This window comes from Salmo salar, chromosome ssa06, assembly GCF_905237065.1.
Source record: "Salmo salar chromosome ssa06, Ssal_v3.1, whole genome shotgun sequence".
In the NCBI taxonomy this organism is placed as follows: domain Eukaryota; kingdom Metazoa; phylum Chordata; class Actinopteri; order Salmoniformes; family Salmonidae; genus Salmo; species Salmo salar.
In genome coordinates, this window is record NC_059447.1 from 43,312,030 (window position 1) to 43,326,444 (window position 14,415).

At 39.3% G+C, this 14,415-nt stretch overlaps 1 protein-coding gene across 2 annotated transcripts; it reads left to right on the forward strand.

The window, feature by feature from the left end:
- Positions 1 to 205: 205 nt before the first annotated feature.
- LOC106607504 (zinc finger protein 648) lies at positions 206 to 14,007 on the forward strand. Of its 2 annotated transcripts, XR_001329216.2 has the most exons (5): positions 206 to 785; positions 4,449 to 4,754; positions 7,311 to 7,631; positions 7,936 to 9,103; positions 10,876 to 14,007. XR_001329216.2 is itself a non-coding variant. In XM_014204510.2 (4 exons), the coding sequence occupies exons 1-4, from the start codon at positions 437 to 439 to the stop codon at positions 8,427 to 8,429; spliced, it is 1,470 nt and encodes a 489-aa protein (XP_014059985.1). In that variant the 5' UTR covers positions 206 to 436; the 3' UTR covers positions 8,430 to 10,065. The 2 variants fall into 2 exon arrangements, 1 of the variants encoding a protein (XP_014059985.1); XM_014204510.2 differs by lacking the exon at positions 10,876 to 14,007 and having other exon boundaries at positions 7,936 to 10,065.
- Positions 14,008 to 14,415: the final 408 nt, after the last annotated feature.

Consider the following 14,415-nt stretch of genomic DNA (forward strand, 5'->3'; position numbering starts at 1 on the left):
TGAAACATGGCACTAACAATTGTTATGTTTGCGTTTATATTTTTGTTCAGTATAGTTGCATGCTGCTGTTGTTGCCAGCATGCAGCATAAACTAGCTGAAAAGGGCTTATCAGCACGATTGACTTAACCGAATCGATTCGTCTAAACACACTGCGCTCTCAGGTGCACGACATATCCTACGACATAAATGTGGGCAGCAGGCGTGTCCCTATACCCTCTCCGGACTGGAAACACAATTGTTATGAATGAGATCGGGGAAACGTTATTGCGTTTGCACTAGTGATACTACGGTAGCATCCAAGGGGTGTACACACATGATGCGTTGATAGAGGCAGCTAGTTCTCTGTGTAAATCAGTTGTGCGCTGACTTCTATTTTATATTTTGGGGGTGTGGGGGAAAGAATGAAAGAGGTCTTCCGCCAAAACGGACGAAATCATGAACGGCGCCGTATACATTTCGTTTTTTCAAGGTCAGCTGGAATCTGCACTAGAGCAAGTAGTGCAACTCGCAGTCCAGGAAATAACCAAGACTGTTGGGTCAAGCTTGAATTCCGTGTTAATGAAAACGGCCGTCAAAGAACAAGAAAACCAACGACTTAAGTTAAAGCTTCAATCACTGGAGTTTGAATGTAATGGGGTAGAAAATGGAGCCGCGTTCAACGGTGGCATGGAAGACAACGCGGCCACGGATCGAACAAAGCCCGAGACACACACCCCCAGCCACTGCACAGAGCGCGGCGTGCACGCAAACACTCAAAGACTGGATCAAAAAGGACGAGTAGTGGGTAAGGTTACGAGTTAGGCAAGGTTACTAGTTAGGCAAGGTTACTACCAAGGAACCTAGATGTTTATACATTTGAAACAAGGCAATAACTCCATTCTGTAGCCCTACAGTCTGTTTGACCGCTGACTGTTTGTTTATGTTTCTGTGGCACAACGTATCCACACACTCCGTTAACATATAGTGGCGAAGTCAACAACAACAGGACAAAGCACAGTATCCGCATAGAGCAGAAGAAACTTGATAATAATAACCAGAGTTGATATGTAAATATGACGTGCAGTAGCAGCCTACAGCACACTGAGAATCAATAACATGTGTGGTAAAATCTTCAGGATATGAAAAACGGTCGTTTTCAATGTGGTTCTATTACCTTGGTTTCTTTGTTTCACTTGGGTTTTATTTGACTCAGGCATGTGTCCTTGTGAACGCTTACAATGGTCTTTTGTCTCGAAGTGTACACTTAACAATAATTATGTGTCGAGGCCAATTTGTCATCTGCGTTGACATTGTTGCCATTGAGATTGTTACAATGTACAGTTAGTTGTAGGTTGAGAACCAGTGACATCACCAACCTTGTCACTAGTTGTGTCAAGCAAACGGTTCACTGAAAGGCTGCACATCCATCCCCATTCATTTTTCCTATCAGTGAAAATGATAGGCCTACTTATTGACTACTGCAACATACATCCCTTCCTACATTCTTCTCTGTAATTGAAGATGGGTTGGGATGAGAGGACTATCAGTGGTTGGCAAGGCAGTGACGTTATTGTTGTTGAGCCTTTACTTGGCAGTGGCAGCAAAGGATAGGATGCCTTTCCCCCCTCCAATAATTCTCCAATGAGAGTCACAAGCGCAAACCACACCCACTCAGTTCTCAGAGGGGATACATTTAGGGAGAGGGGTGTAAGATATTAAATGGCGGGTGGAGGAGACACTGAGCAAGCTGTGTGTCATCGTGCCCCAAAATGCTGAGGCCATTGGCAGACCTTCAACTCAATTTGCACATTTTGGACAAAGCTGAGGCTGGAGCTGTATCTCGCCACTTTTTAGGATATTTAGGTTGTGACGGCCAGGGAGGCCATTTTGATGTTGTAGGTAAATGAAACCTGGCAGCAACATTCATCCTTCAGACACCCACACAGGTAGCTCCTCATACAGTGCATGATGTCATACTTACACAATGCAACAATAACAATTAGGCTAGTAGGCTTCTTCCTCTCTGACTCAGCTCAATTACTATTTATATCCTGTGGTTTTAACAAAAAGGGGTAATTGTAGAGACCATACTGCACAAAATCTCCACACAGTTTTCACACTTGATTTCCAACTTGATTTGTTTTCTTCCTCAGGGTTTTGGGCATGTAATCCATTCTCTTTTCTAGTTATGTAAATCCGTGTGTGTAAAACCCTGTTTGCTTTGTCAAGTGGCATTGTAGATGATCTAAGGTTGCCAGAAACCAACTAGGCCTATGCTGTCATTGTTTGCAGCAGCTTGGTGCTCTGCTGCTCACCACAGCTTTAAAGCAGTTGCCATCCCACTCCTACTTTAGTCAAATTACATCAATAAGTATGTTTACATGCACACTAATAATTTTATATGAAACTGATTATGGCAGAAGGCTGAGTATGGCATTAATAATGTAAACACCTTGCTTATCTTAATCGGTGTAAGGTCATAATCGAAGTAAGCATACGCTGAGCAATCTTTAAAATATTTAGGACATGTAAACAACTTAATCGGCATTCCAGCAGTGTATTTAGTCTACTCATTTGCTAGCACCGGTAGTGCAAGCCTCCTTTTATGCACAAGTGAATTGAGTTTGGAAAAACTGAAAGTATGCATCTTAGAAATAGTTTTCACATACACACGTTCTATGTCCAACCTCAGAACAAAATATTATTCGCAAAAATAACATGGTCACTGTGGTAGAATGTTTATTTTGATTGCCGATTTTTCTGCATCTATCAAAGGTCCCATCAGAAGCCTGATTTCAGATGTCCATGTAAATAAGATTATTAGTGAAATTGTTATTCTTGCAAAGCATGTAAACATTTTAAAGCTGCAATATTTAACTTTTTGGGCGGTCTGACCAAATTCACATAGAAATGTGAGTTTTATATATCTGTCAAGTCTAAGAGGCGGTAGATCTGTTCAATGTGCGTTATTTCTATGATTCACATTCTTACGTTTAGTTTTTGCGTCTTTTACTTTCGGTTTTGTACACCAGCTTCATGGAAAATATCTTTCACAGCAGTTGGGATGGTACAATTGTTCTCAACACTATGTTTGCTTGTTTTGTCACAAACTGAAATAAGGTTAACTATTAGAATTTTAGCACCCAGGAAATGGCGGAGCGATTTCTGCATAGTGCATCTTTAAACAATCTATTCTATTAATCTGACTATCCACAATCTTATTATTGTGTGCATGAAACCGTGATCAATGACTAAGTACTTCAGTTCCTTCTCAGCTTTATCTGTAACTAAGACCTAACGCCGTCGATGTGTGGTGATGGATATGTAAAATGTTTTCTCACCATGTTTTGCACAACTTGTTTTACATTTACAACTTGTGAATAAGAACAGAGGGTGAGAGTCATCGTGTGTGTGTGTGTGTGTAGGCCATTGTATGATTCAGCATGTCGGCTAGGCCTGGGCTTTCTATTACACAGTTGTTAATTCTTGGAAAGAGTAGTCTAGCTCATTTCAGATATTGGCACTACAGTGTATGCAATGAAAAGCGTATTCTCTCTGTGATTGGATATGTTTGAAAATATCAAGTGTAGTAATTTGATTTAGCTTCATCCATTATGGGATCTGTGAACTTCCTTGATTACGTCAGGGGAATGTTTACCGCTCCCAAAGTATACCTATTGCAAAGGGGGACGTGACCGAGCTATCTGAGCAATGAAGCCTTCTCATAGTATTATAAAGGTTTCCCTTCAATATTTTACTGCTCTATAAAAGTATGAGATTGAATTATAGTAATTCACTCATATTGAATATAACTAATTTATTGTCATTGCCACCATGGATGAAATGCCCAATAAAACCTGCCTCACATTTAAACTGTTTTTGATGCTTCTGATAACAATGCTTTACAAGCAAGGGGTGTCAAGGCTAATGTGTATAAAGAAGGGATGGACTGGATTCAAAAGGACTCAATGGCTGTTATTTTTCCAATTCTAATGGCTGAGCCAAAAATAGACCTTAACATTTTAAATGGATGAGACACCATTTTTTTCCAAACAAAGTTTGGAAATGGTGTGGCTTGTGATTTCATTGTAGAATGCATTTTTGGGTTATTTGATTAAATCCTCTACACAAATAATTGCAACCCTAGTCATCTACATAGTAAAAAGAGTCGTTTTGGAGAGAAGTTGTTTTTGCCTACTGTGTTCAACAAATATCCTAGAATGAGAGCATTGTGCGCAACGTGATTTACCAAATATATATATATTTTTTTACCTTAATCAGTGCCAACTTTCAAATGTCACTATCTACAAACATACCAGCCATTGATCTATGCCTAATCATTTCCTCTTAACTCACAACAGGTTTTTATTTCTACTTCCCTCTCCATTATTTACTGATCTATTTCCTTAGCAGAATTAGCCTACTGTCTTTCATTATAAGTATTTTGTCTCTGTTTCCTTCTCTGCAGGTCAGCTAAAGATGGTCATGGAGCATGTGCTGGAGTTTGCTGTGTGCGAGCTGACCAAAATCGTGGAGGCCAGTTTCGATGACCTGCTCCTGGAGATGACCAAGAAAGAGCGGGAGCACAGCGCTCTGGAGGAGCAGTTACGCCGTGTGGCTCACCGGGAGAACGGGAAGGGTGGGGTGTCAAGGAGGTGTGGGTCAGAAAACAACACAGCATTTCCCAGCGGCTCAGAGGACACTAGGCAGGAATCCAGAAACGTCACAGTCAAAATTGTCAGAGGACAAAGGGAGCAAACGGAGACAACAAATGGTCTGTGTTTTAACATTAAAATTATGTTCTAGTCAACATGACAATCAACTGCATGCTTTATTTACAGTCCCAAATGTGACATACACACACATAAAAGGGACGCTTGCTATGATACCAGTCAAATCCCACAGCACTGGAGGTTATGCTTTGTTATGGAAAATGTAGGGATGGAAAGTACCACAGTACGGCCAGGGCTCGGCACCTCCCGTGCCTATACATTAAATTACTCATGAGAGGCCAGTAAGTTCCTGTTCATATGGTTTCAAGTTGCATCTTGCAATGCCACAGGGTAAATCCAGTTGAATTCAATCACTTTTTGACAGCACCCCTTTTGATTTGAACGAAACCTTCTATACATATTTGCCTGTTGTAGATGTGCTCAGAAAATACCATGAGGCATCCATGTCTTCATCACTGGAAAAGATAAACGGTTGAGTTGCATTTAAAAACTTACAAACAGGGTTGTCAATCAATTGTAAAATGTCTTGAATTTGTAATTTAAAAAAATATATTTTTTTACCTTAAACGTCAATTATCTATAAATACGTAGTTTTTCATATTCGCGTGTTCTATCGTAGACCCTATTTTACATAATCTGAGGTTTTTGTAGTGTGCCCACCATCAGCTGTCATGTTTTAGCTGATAACTGGAATAAAATGGACATTTCTACATTCAAATGGTACCACAAAGATGGTTGGAGGTCCACACATCAGACAATGTTGACATGAATGGGAATATCTGTTTTTAAATTATACTATCAATCCTCCATATGAAACCAATTTGAAATATAGATAATAGACATGACCATTTTAAGTTGACATTCGACAGTGGATGGACCGGTGGCCACCTTTTTATGGTACTAATTAGAAGTAAAACATTTCATTTAAATTTCAATGGTGTAGCAGCTAAATTGCAGTGATCTGAAGGGATATGTCCATTCTATGACTTAACACAACATGCTCTTAAATACAGGTTGGGTATAATTTCAATCATAGAAAAATTCTATGATTGAAAGTACACCCAACCTGTATTTAAGAGCATCTGGGGGCGGGCACAACATAAAAACCTCAGATAATGTAAAGTAGGGTCTGAGCTACAACATATGCTAATATGAAGAAAAATAATTGTTTTGTATATGTGTGTGTGTGTATGTATATATATTTTATTTTACATTTGTTTATTTATTTATTTTACATTTGTTTTCAAGAACTTATAAAATAGACAACCCTGTTTTTCTATGCTTTTAAATTCTATCAAGCTCAACCATTTATCTTTTCCAGTGATGAAAACATGGATGTCTCATTGTATGAAAAATGGGTCAACTTTGAGGACCTTTCTCTCCTGAATGCTTTTGCATCCAGGTCCAAAAAGGCACTTTCTGACCACTTCGTCCATGGGCAAACGTGTGTGTGGAAGGTTTTGTTTCAATTAAAAGGGGTGCGGTCAAAAAAAAGTGATTTGAATTCGAATGGATTTACACAACATATTAAGATGAATACAAGGGTATTGTTAATCTCAGGTACACTTTATTTTACAAGCTGCTCTTTTTGCTTGATTGATAAATTGGTAATGACCTAATAATGAAGGTTATTTTGGGAGTCATTCTACATTGAAACAAGTGCCGGTACATACCAGTTAGTTACCAATTGTGTTGAATTCTTTGAATTGCCAGAAAGTACACATAATGACCATGTTATGTCTGAGTAAAGACTTGGCGAGTATTAGTTGAAACAAATCAAGTGTTCTTAATTTCTACTGCTGAAAATAAGCTTGTGGCCAAGTAGTCAGACTGTAAAACACACACCAAAAAAACATTTTGAATAGGAGTCAATATGGACTAACCAGAGCTCTGAGGCCCCATTTTCTAAATAAAAATGTTAATGTGTTTCATAACCATGTTATAAGCCATGCCTTGCACACAACACCAGTCTCGGTTGAACTGGTCAATTGATCTATTTAGTAATTGTCAAAATGGGAGCTGAAGCTCACCTCTTATAGTTAACTATTAACCGTGTCAGTGCCAAATAGTTGCTCCAGTTAAGGCCCTGCAATCTGTTACAGTATATATGGCGTCATGCCATGTACAGCAGATATAGGTTTCCCTCTACTCTAAGAGTCCAGTCTTATACTTGTGCTGGTAATACTGCTTAGATATTATTAAGCTGGTTCAAACACTTAATATGTGTATATTGTCTTGGGTAATGTAAGCATTTTTGTAAAATTGATCAATATTAAAATGTACGACATTAGAAATGACTTCTATAGTGATTGAAATAATCACAATGTGTTAACTGCTTCTTCAGGTGCAATGATGTACAAACACAAACGTGCACACGTGCTGTTTTTTATAAATATTTGTCAGTGTTTGTATCCACATCATGGATAGGTTTTGCACTTTTATTCCAGTTCAGTTGTCTTGTTCAAGTTTGTTTCGTCTCTTTCTCCCCCTCTCTCAGTGCAGACAGTGACAAGAAGCCCGTATGAATTGTATTTGTTTTCCAGTTCAGATTTGTCTTGTTCTCAGTGTTGTCGCTCTCTCCCCCCCTCTGTGTGTAGACAGTGACAAGCAAGCTGTCCTGACCGTAGCCCAGGACTGGGTCCCCATCCTGGACAAGGTCTTTGGGCAGAAGTGGTGCAGCGACCTGTGGCAAATCAAAGAGCTGGCTTCAGGGAAGGGGGGTGAGGAGCGGACCGGGGGATCTGGGCTGGGGATTGTGGGCTCCTTCCCCAGTCTGAACGCCCTGATCCGTGAAAACCTGGAGCCCTCCCCCACCAGCCCCCTGCAAGACCCCCAGTGGATGCCTCTGGAGGACATGGAGGTCCTCTCCTCGACCTTGGACACTCCGCAAGACCCTCCTGCTACCATAAGCACCACAGGTGAGCATGGGAACTACTGAAATGATGTCCCTACGTGACATGGCCAGTTGTGTGCACACTTACTCTTAAGTCCCATGACTCTTTATGCTTCATTTTGTATTATATTCATCTATCTGTTCTCCTTAATGTGTATTCTCTGAGTCTTGTACAAAACAAGACGGCTCTAGCTTCATTGTCACTTCCTCTTGGAACAATTGGATTTCCTTCCCCTATTATTAAAAACTGTCACCCTTTATTGCCTATAATCTTCATTTCACTCGCTATTTTCTTTGTCTCTATTTCTATCCCTCCGTCTGTGTTTCAGTTGAGGAGTCCCTCAGGTCTCCGTCGATGCTTCACCGGCTCCTCACACTCCCCGCTCAGCTCCTAGAGGAAGACGAGAACACCATGGAAACCATCCCCCTGCTCCCCGACGCTTCACCTGGCAGAGCAGCTGTGCGCCGTCAAAACACAGAATCACCTAACCAGACCTGCCCATCTCCTCCCAAGAAAAAGGTTGCTGTTTCACAGGAGGAGGAGGAGGAGGAGGAGGAAGACGAAGAGAAGGAAGACAAAGGGACAACGACGCTGGACTCAAAGGTGAAGACCGTGCCTCTCAAAGGCAGGAAGGGTTACGAGTGTAAAGAATGCGGCAAGAAGTTCAGCCGAGCGCCGCTCCTGAAAGCTCACCAGCAGACTCATATCAGCACAGCACTGGCGAAGACGACAGCAATCTGCTGTTCCGAGTGCGGGAAACGCTTCTCCCAGGCATCCCGGCTACAGGCGCACCTACGAACACACACTGGGAAAAAGTCTTGAGCAGATGGAAAAGGGAATTGGAAGATTGAAGCAAAAAAAAAAAGGAGAATTGGAATCAAAGTCGATTATCAGTCCATATCTCACATATAGCCATATCAGTAGCAGGATGGTCACCGGTTCTCGAGTTCATACATTTGAGTTCACTTTTAAGTACCTTAAGTCGGGAATCGGTGGCATTTTTTCCAGGTACAGATTTGCTGACTGCTGTTTCTTAATTGTTACCACCATTTTGATTTCCTACATGTGGCGACAAGGTAAATACTTTGTAATCATTTGGGATTGGATCTCGCTGGTAGTTGTGGTTAGTATGTATCGCCATTGTACATTCTCTATAGCATGGGACAGTGGCGCTCACAACAAACAATGAAGTTACATTTTTAAGTGATCTTTTTACTTTTCGCAATATACTTTTCTAAATTTTTGGAATATCAAACTGGTCTCTTTGCTTTATTATTTCACATCAAGGTTATTTGCTATACCGGAGTCCATAATCTTGACTTTTGTGGACTACAACTTCAACAAACATTACACTGATTTGTGAGAGTTGTATCTTTCAGTGGCAGAAGCGTTGTCTCATCTTTTTCCCGGTGCTACAAGCAGTGACTCAATTTCAAAGGGCGTATGTGCCCAGGGTAAAGGGGGAGAGAGACGGACTGCTGGAGTCAATAGCAGAGGTAATACCTTTGTTTTGCTTACCTCTGAATGTGAATCTCTGTACAGGTGGAAAGAACCTGGTATTTCTCTTTACCTTCTTCATGCAATTCACTATTTACAGTCCTCACTTGACAGTATTTTTATTTTTTCACTCAACATAAATACCTCCTTTAAACAGTCAAATAATATACGTTTGATAAAGGTATTGTTACATTGGTAGCCCTTTTAGTTTTTATAAAGAACCACAGATTCAGAACAATTCAGAACATCGTGCAATTTACTCCTGAATCACAAGTCTGCAGACCTCTAGTTGATGACTAGCACAAGCTTTGTGACGATGACATGGCACAGTGGTTCCTCTTGGGCTTTTCTACATCCTATCTATGTCTGCCCTAGAAGGACCATTCCTGACACAAGTCTATGAAGATAAAGTGAGGGAAAGAATGGAATCTCGCCCTTGTGCTGATTGTGGAGGCTGTGTTTTCAAGTGTCATGGGATGTAGAGAAATACCACATTGATGAAACACACTTTTTGGTTTGTTTTATTTGTTTTGTTTGACCTCCGGATGAGTCAAATGGATGTGGAGCATCTGATTGGACATCGGGAATATTGTTTCTGCTCATATCGCCATGCCTAACAGAATACTTTGTTGGAACATAAAATATTGAAGGGAGGGGCATTCTAATAAGGGATGGGTGGGGGGGTTGAGGGGCAGGGTTGTATAGATTTGTGTTTGCAGGATTGCTCTTTGCTTTTCTACAGATATCTTGGGAGGCAAACACTGTTTAAGCCCCTCTGCGAGATTCCTTAAGTATCGTAGTGTCTTCCCATTTTGATTGTGCTTTGTCTCTTGTAGATGTGTCTGCAGCTTGTAGTGCTGAGCGATAAGTCCTTTTTGAGGTCGGGTTCGGTTTTAAAGAAAACAACATTAAATGCATTGTGGGTTGAATGCTGTAACACAGAATAAAACAATTAAAGTCACATGATACTGCTTATCACTTATTAACCATTTATTCACGACTTTAGTTTAAGTTGTGTATATTACATTTGTTTTATTTGATGGCTTTATTATTTAATTCCAAGTCATCTCAAATCTCTATAGAGCTGCTGCCCATTCTGTCTGACAATTACTATTTTAGTAGTTCTTCAAAGTAAATAACGCATACTTTTATGACTGCTGAATACCAACTATCAATGACTTAGATCATGTATTTTCAGGTAGAGATGCCTCGTGAAGCAACTGCTCTCTATCCCTCTTGAGAGCACATTCTCTCTTTCTCTCTCTGCCCCACACTAACCTAACGTAGCAGGCGTAAAAGAAACACACAGGCGGAACAAGTAGGCACGCAATGGATTATGGTCATAGTAGTTAATTACCACGTTTTCTGCGCCAAACAATGTAGTATTTTGGCCTGTTGTAAACTGCAACTCCCTACTATATTGCACAGTTTAGGCTTGATATGATTTCTCTCTAGAGAAATGTTGCAATGTGCACATTGAGCTCACAGTAAAAAACAAAACGAACAAAATGGAATTCAAGTAATTTTACCATCGGTCAATTAGTTGTTTACAAACTGAAAAATAACTGAAATGATGGTTAATCCCTCAGCACAAAGCATGAATGTAATAGCAAGCAATACTCAGTACCATTGAGACCATGGTAATGTTACATATTCGCGGCGAAGCCAGTAACCTATTGTTGAAGATGTACATGCACTTCAAACAACAATCGATGAAAATAAATACTCAAATGTCTTCCGTAATCCACTGGATTTGTTTTGTCTTCCTCAGGGAAGGTTGTTTCTGTGGCTCTGTTTCCAAGGCATCAGTCCGGCTTCTACACCAGAGCGGGAAACCCACGGCAACGTCCCAATCCATTGTAGTCGTACTCACGTGCCCACTGACTTTCTGTTAAAGTAGTCGTACTAGCGCTCTTCTGAATTTGTGCTCCTGTGCTACCTTTTCATATTTTGCTTAATTGTAGCCACAGATTACATCTTAGTTTACACTCCCTTGTGCTTTAACTCATGTAAGTCCTTGACATAAGTGTAGATGAATTACTATGTATCAGAAACCATCAGGACCATATGTTCTAATTCTATTTCTATCGGAATCTGAGAAGACAATATATTACAAAAGATATGTTTTTTTTTATTCAGGTCAAACCAACATCAAAGTTTACATGGGCACAATTTAAAAATGGTTTGGTACACAACCTCTCGCATCTTCAACTGTTACCAATTTAAAGAAATTGCATGCAACGTATTCACATTTTCATAAGATACAATGTATGGAGAGAGAATTTCCCTCCTTGACTTCAGGGTTGTAACCAATGTGCAAATTGATGATTTTAAAGTGTTTTAACACTGGTTTCTAATGCAAAAGAGCATTATTGGCCAAAGAGCTGAACTGATTATTGGGAAAATATAATTGGCCTTTCCTATGTAAACACAGCCTAAGACTGAAACATTGTAGAAACCCTTAAAGGCTTTAAGTGGTAGAAAATGTATGTTGCTGATTGTATCTGCAGCCAGTGCTGCACACTTGCAATTAATGACTTGCTATTTTTTTTTTACATTTACATTTTAGTCATTTAGCAGACGCTCTTATCCAGAGCGACTTACAGTAGTGAATGCATACATTTCATACATTTTTTTTTTTCTGTGCTGGCCCCCCGTGGGAATGATTGATGATAGGACAAAGCATAGGCCAATCTAGAACTCACACAGTGCACTTCATTCCCACTAAAAGCAGTGTTGTGTAGACACATCACCACTCAAAACACGTTTGTGCTCCGCAGTAAGCTAACCTTGAACAGTGCTGAATTGCAAATTTCAAGAAGATTGGTGTGATGTATCAGTATTTAAGCTTTTGTTTTGTCTGAACTCCATTAATTGGAACTGTAAACTTGACACATCTGCTTTGTTTTACTTTTCAATGTTAGCCATACCCTGACCCCGTCTTTCTCCTATCTAGCACTTTGCTCTCGCATTGATGTTGTCTCCTAATGCCCGACAAGTGTAATCAAGACTTAACACACCTCTTGAAAGAGTTGTGACGACTGTGTTCAAATGCCTCATTTTGTTGTTTTTGCTTTTGCTAATGAATCACCAAACCACTTTTCTTCAAATGCCTATTCTGACACGTATTCTTCTAATTTATAGCACTTTGTTATTTTTGCTGTTACTTTACAAGACCTCCATACCTCATTTTGAATATCAGAAAAGAGTAAACACAGCAAATTGGTTATTTGAAACACCATTACCTCAATATTATTACAATACTATCACAAATATTAATGTTTGTCTGCATGACAATAGTGTTTCATTGGCATTAACTAGCACAACCTTAAGGATTCCTACCAAAACAGTTCAATATTAAGCCATATTCTCTTCCTTTGTCACATGGGCATACAGATAGCTGCCACAATAATGGAAACACTTGAGTAAATGAGGGATACAAAGTATATTGAAAGCAGGTAATTCACAACCCATCATGCTTAGGGTCATGTATAAAAATGCTGGGCAGGCCATTATTTTGGTTACCATGGTTATGCCCCCATCCACAGGGCACGAGTGGTCACTTAATGTTTTGAAGAGCATGAAAATGATGTAAACCATATGCCATGGCTGTCTCAGTCACCAGATCTCAACCCAATTGAACAATTATTTCTCATGGAAGAATGGTGTCTCAACCCTCTGAGAGTTCCAGACACTTGTAGAATCTATGCCAAGGTGCATTGAAGCAGTTCTGGGTCGTGGTGGTCCAACACCCTATTAAGACACTTTCTGTTGGTGTTTTCTTTATTTTGGCAGTTACCTGTTTGTAAGGTTGCAAACATTGATGGGACCCACACAAATGTTATTTAGTTACCTGGCAAAGATGGCTCTCTGCAGAAATATAGGACATTTAATATCACACGTCACAGAGTCAACTATTATCCTTATGCACGTAACAGAGGGATATAGTTATAACCTACTAAGAGCATGCACACAGATTTGTCATTAAGAAGTGCATTCAATCGAGCATTGCATTATTGTAAAGAAATGTTGTGTCCGCTTCTAGACATTCATTTAGGCTATTTCCTGAAAAGTGGTTGAATGGTTCCCTTTTAGAAGTAATGAACTGAGTAAAAGCCTCATCCTCATTTGAACTAAACGTGGAGGTGCAAAATTATTAAAGTGATTTCAACTGAATTGTGATGCTACATTTTGAAAGAAGGAATTAAATGGAGTAGACATCTTTTTTAGAATTCATGATTTTGGTTGTTTTTTCTTAGAAGTATTAGAATTATGTTTGTAATCCAGGGAACATGTGCAGATTTCAAATTGATATCCAAATAAAATAAATTCATAAGGATTTTATTTATTTTATGTTCCATTTGTGATATTGTTAAATTGTTTTAGTTCTTCACTCAATTATATTCTGATAAGATGTGATCGATTGTAGGACATACAAGCGATCACAAGATCGTAAGATATTAATTTGAGCCAGTTTGCTGCAGCAACAGGAAAGTAGAATTATGTGGATTATAATTAAATGGACATTTTTGTAGGGGTTGATACATTTTTTGTAAGGGAAATCAAGTCAAATTTCAAAGTGGAAATTAAACTTCAGATGCCTTTTTACATGTTTTAAATGTCCTGCATTGCAATAAAGTTCTGCAACAGGGTGATCAAATGAAGATCCTACATCTGTATTCCCTTTAATTTGGCATGCTGAAACTAGATTTTGCCAAATTGTAGAGTAGTTTGGTTTCTGTATTTCTTAAAAACGAGAGCACTTCTGAAATGCCATTCATGCCAAATCAACTCTGCCAAGATAATTATATTATGTAGGCAATGGGACGTTGTGTTATACATATTAGAAAATAACTGGGTACTTAGTGTAAGAAAAATAAATCAATAAAATGTTAACATTCAACCTTTTGTTTTCCCTATTATTTAGGTCAGGGATTGGCAACTTTGATGGGAGTGGAGTCCACAAAAAATCTGAACTCATGAGGGGCCACAGTGGCCTACCAGTCTTTATATTTACACACTTTTGGGGGGACATTTTGTTGAGCCCCCCACCTTGCAAGCAAAACATTTTAACAGAGAAAATGTTGCAGTTTAAAGCAAGTTCACTGCAATTCTTCACATTTTTGCCATGGGACGGAGAGAAGATTTTGCAATTGTATTACTAATTTCATACAATTCTATTCATTTTGCCATGGGGTGGTAAAGTAATCTCAAAAGATAATTGAAACTTGGATGTAATCCAATGAGATTTTAACTTCCAAGTAATTACTATCTAAATGTGGGATGGGAGACAATTTCTCATACAACTTAT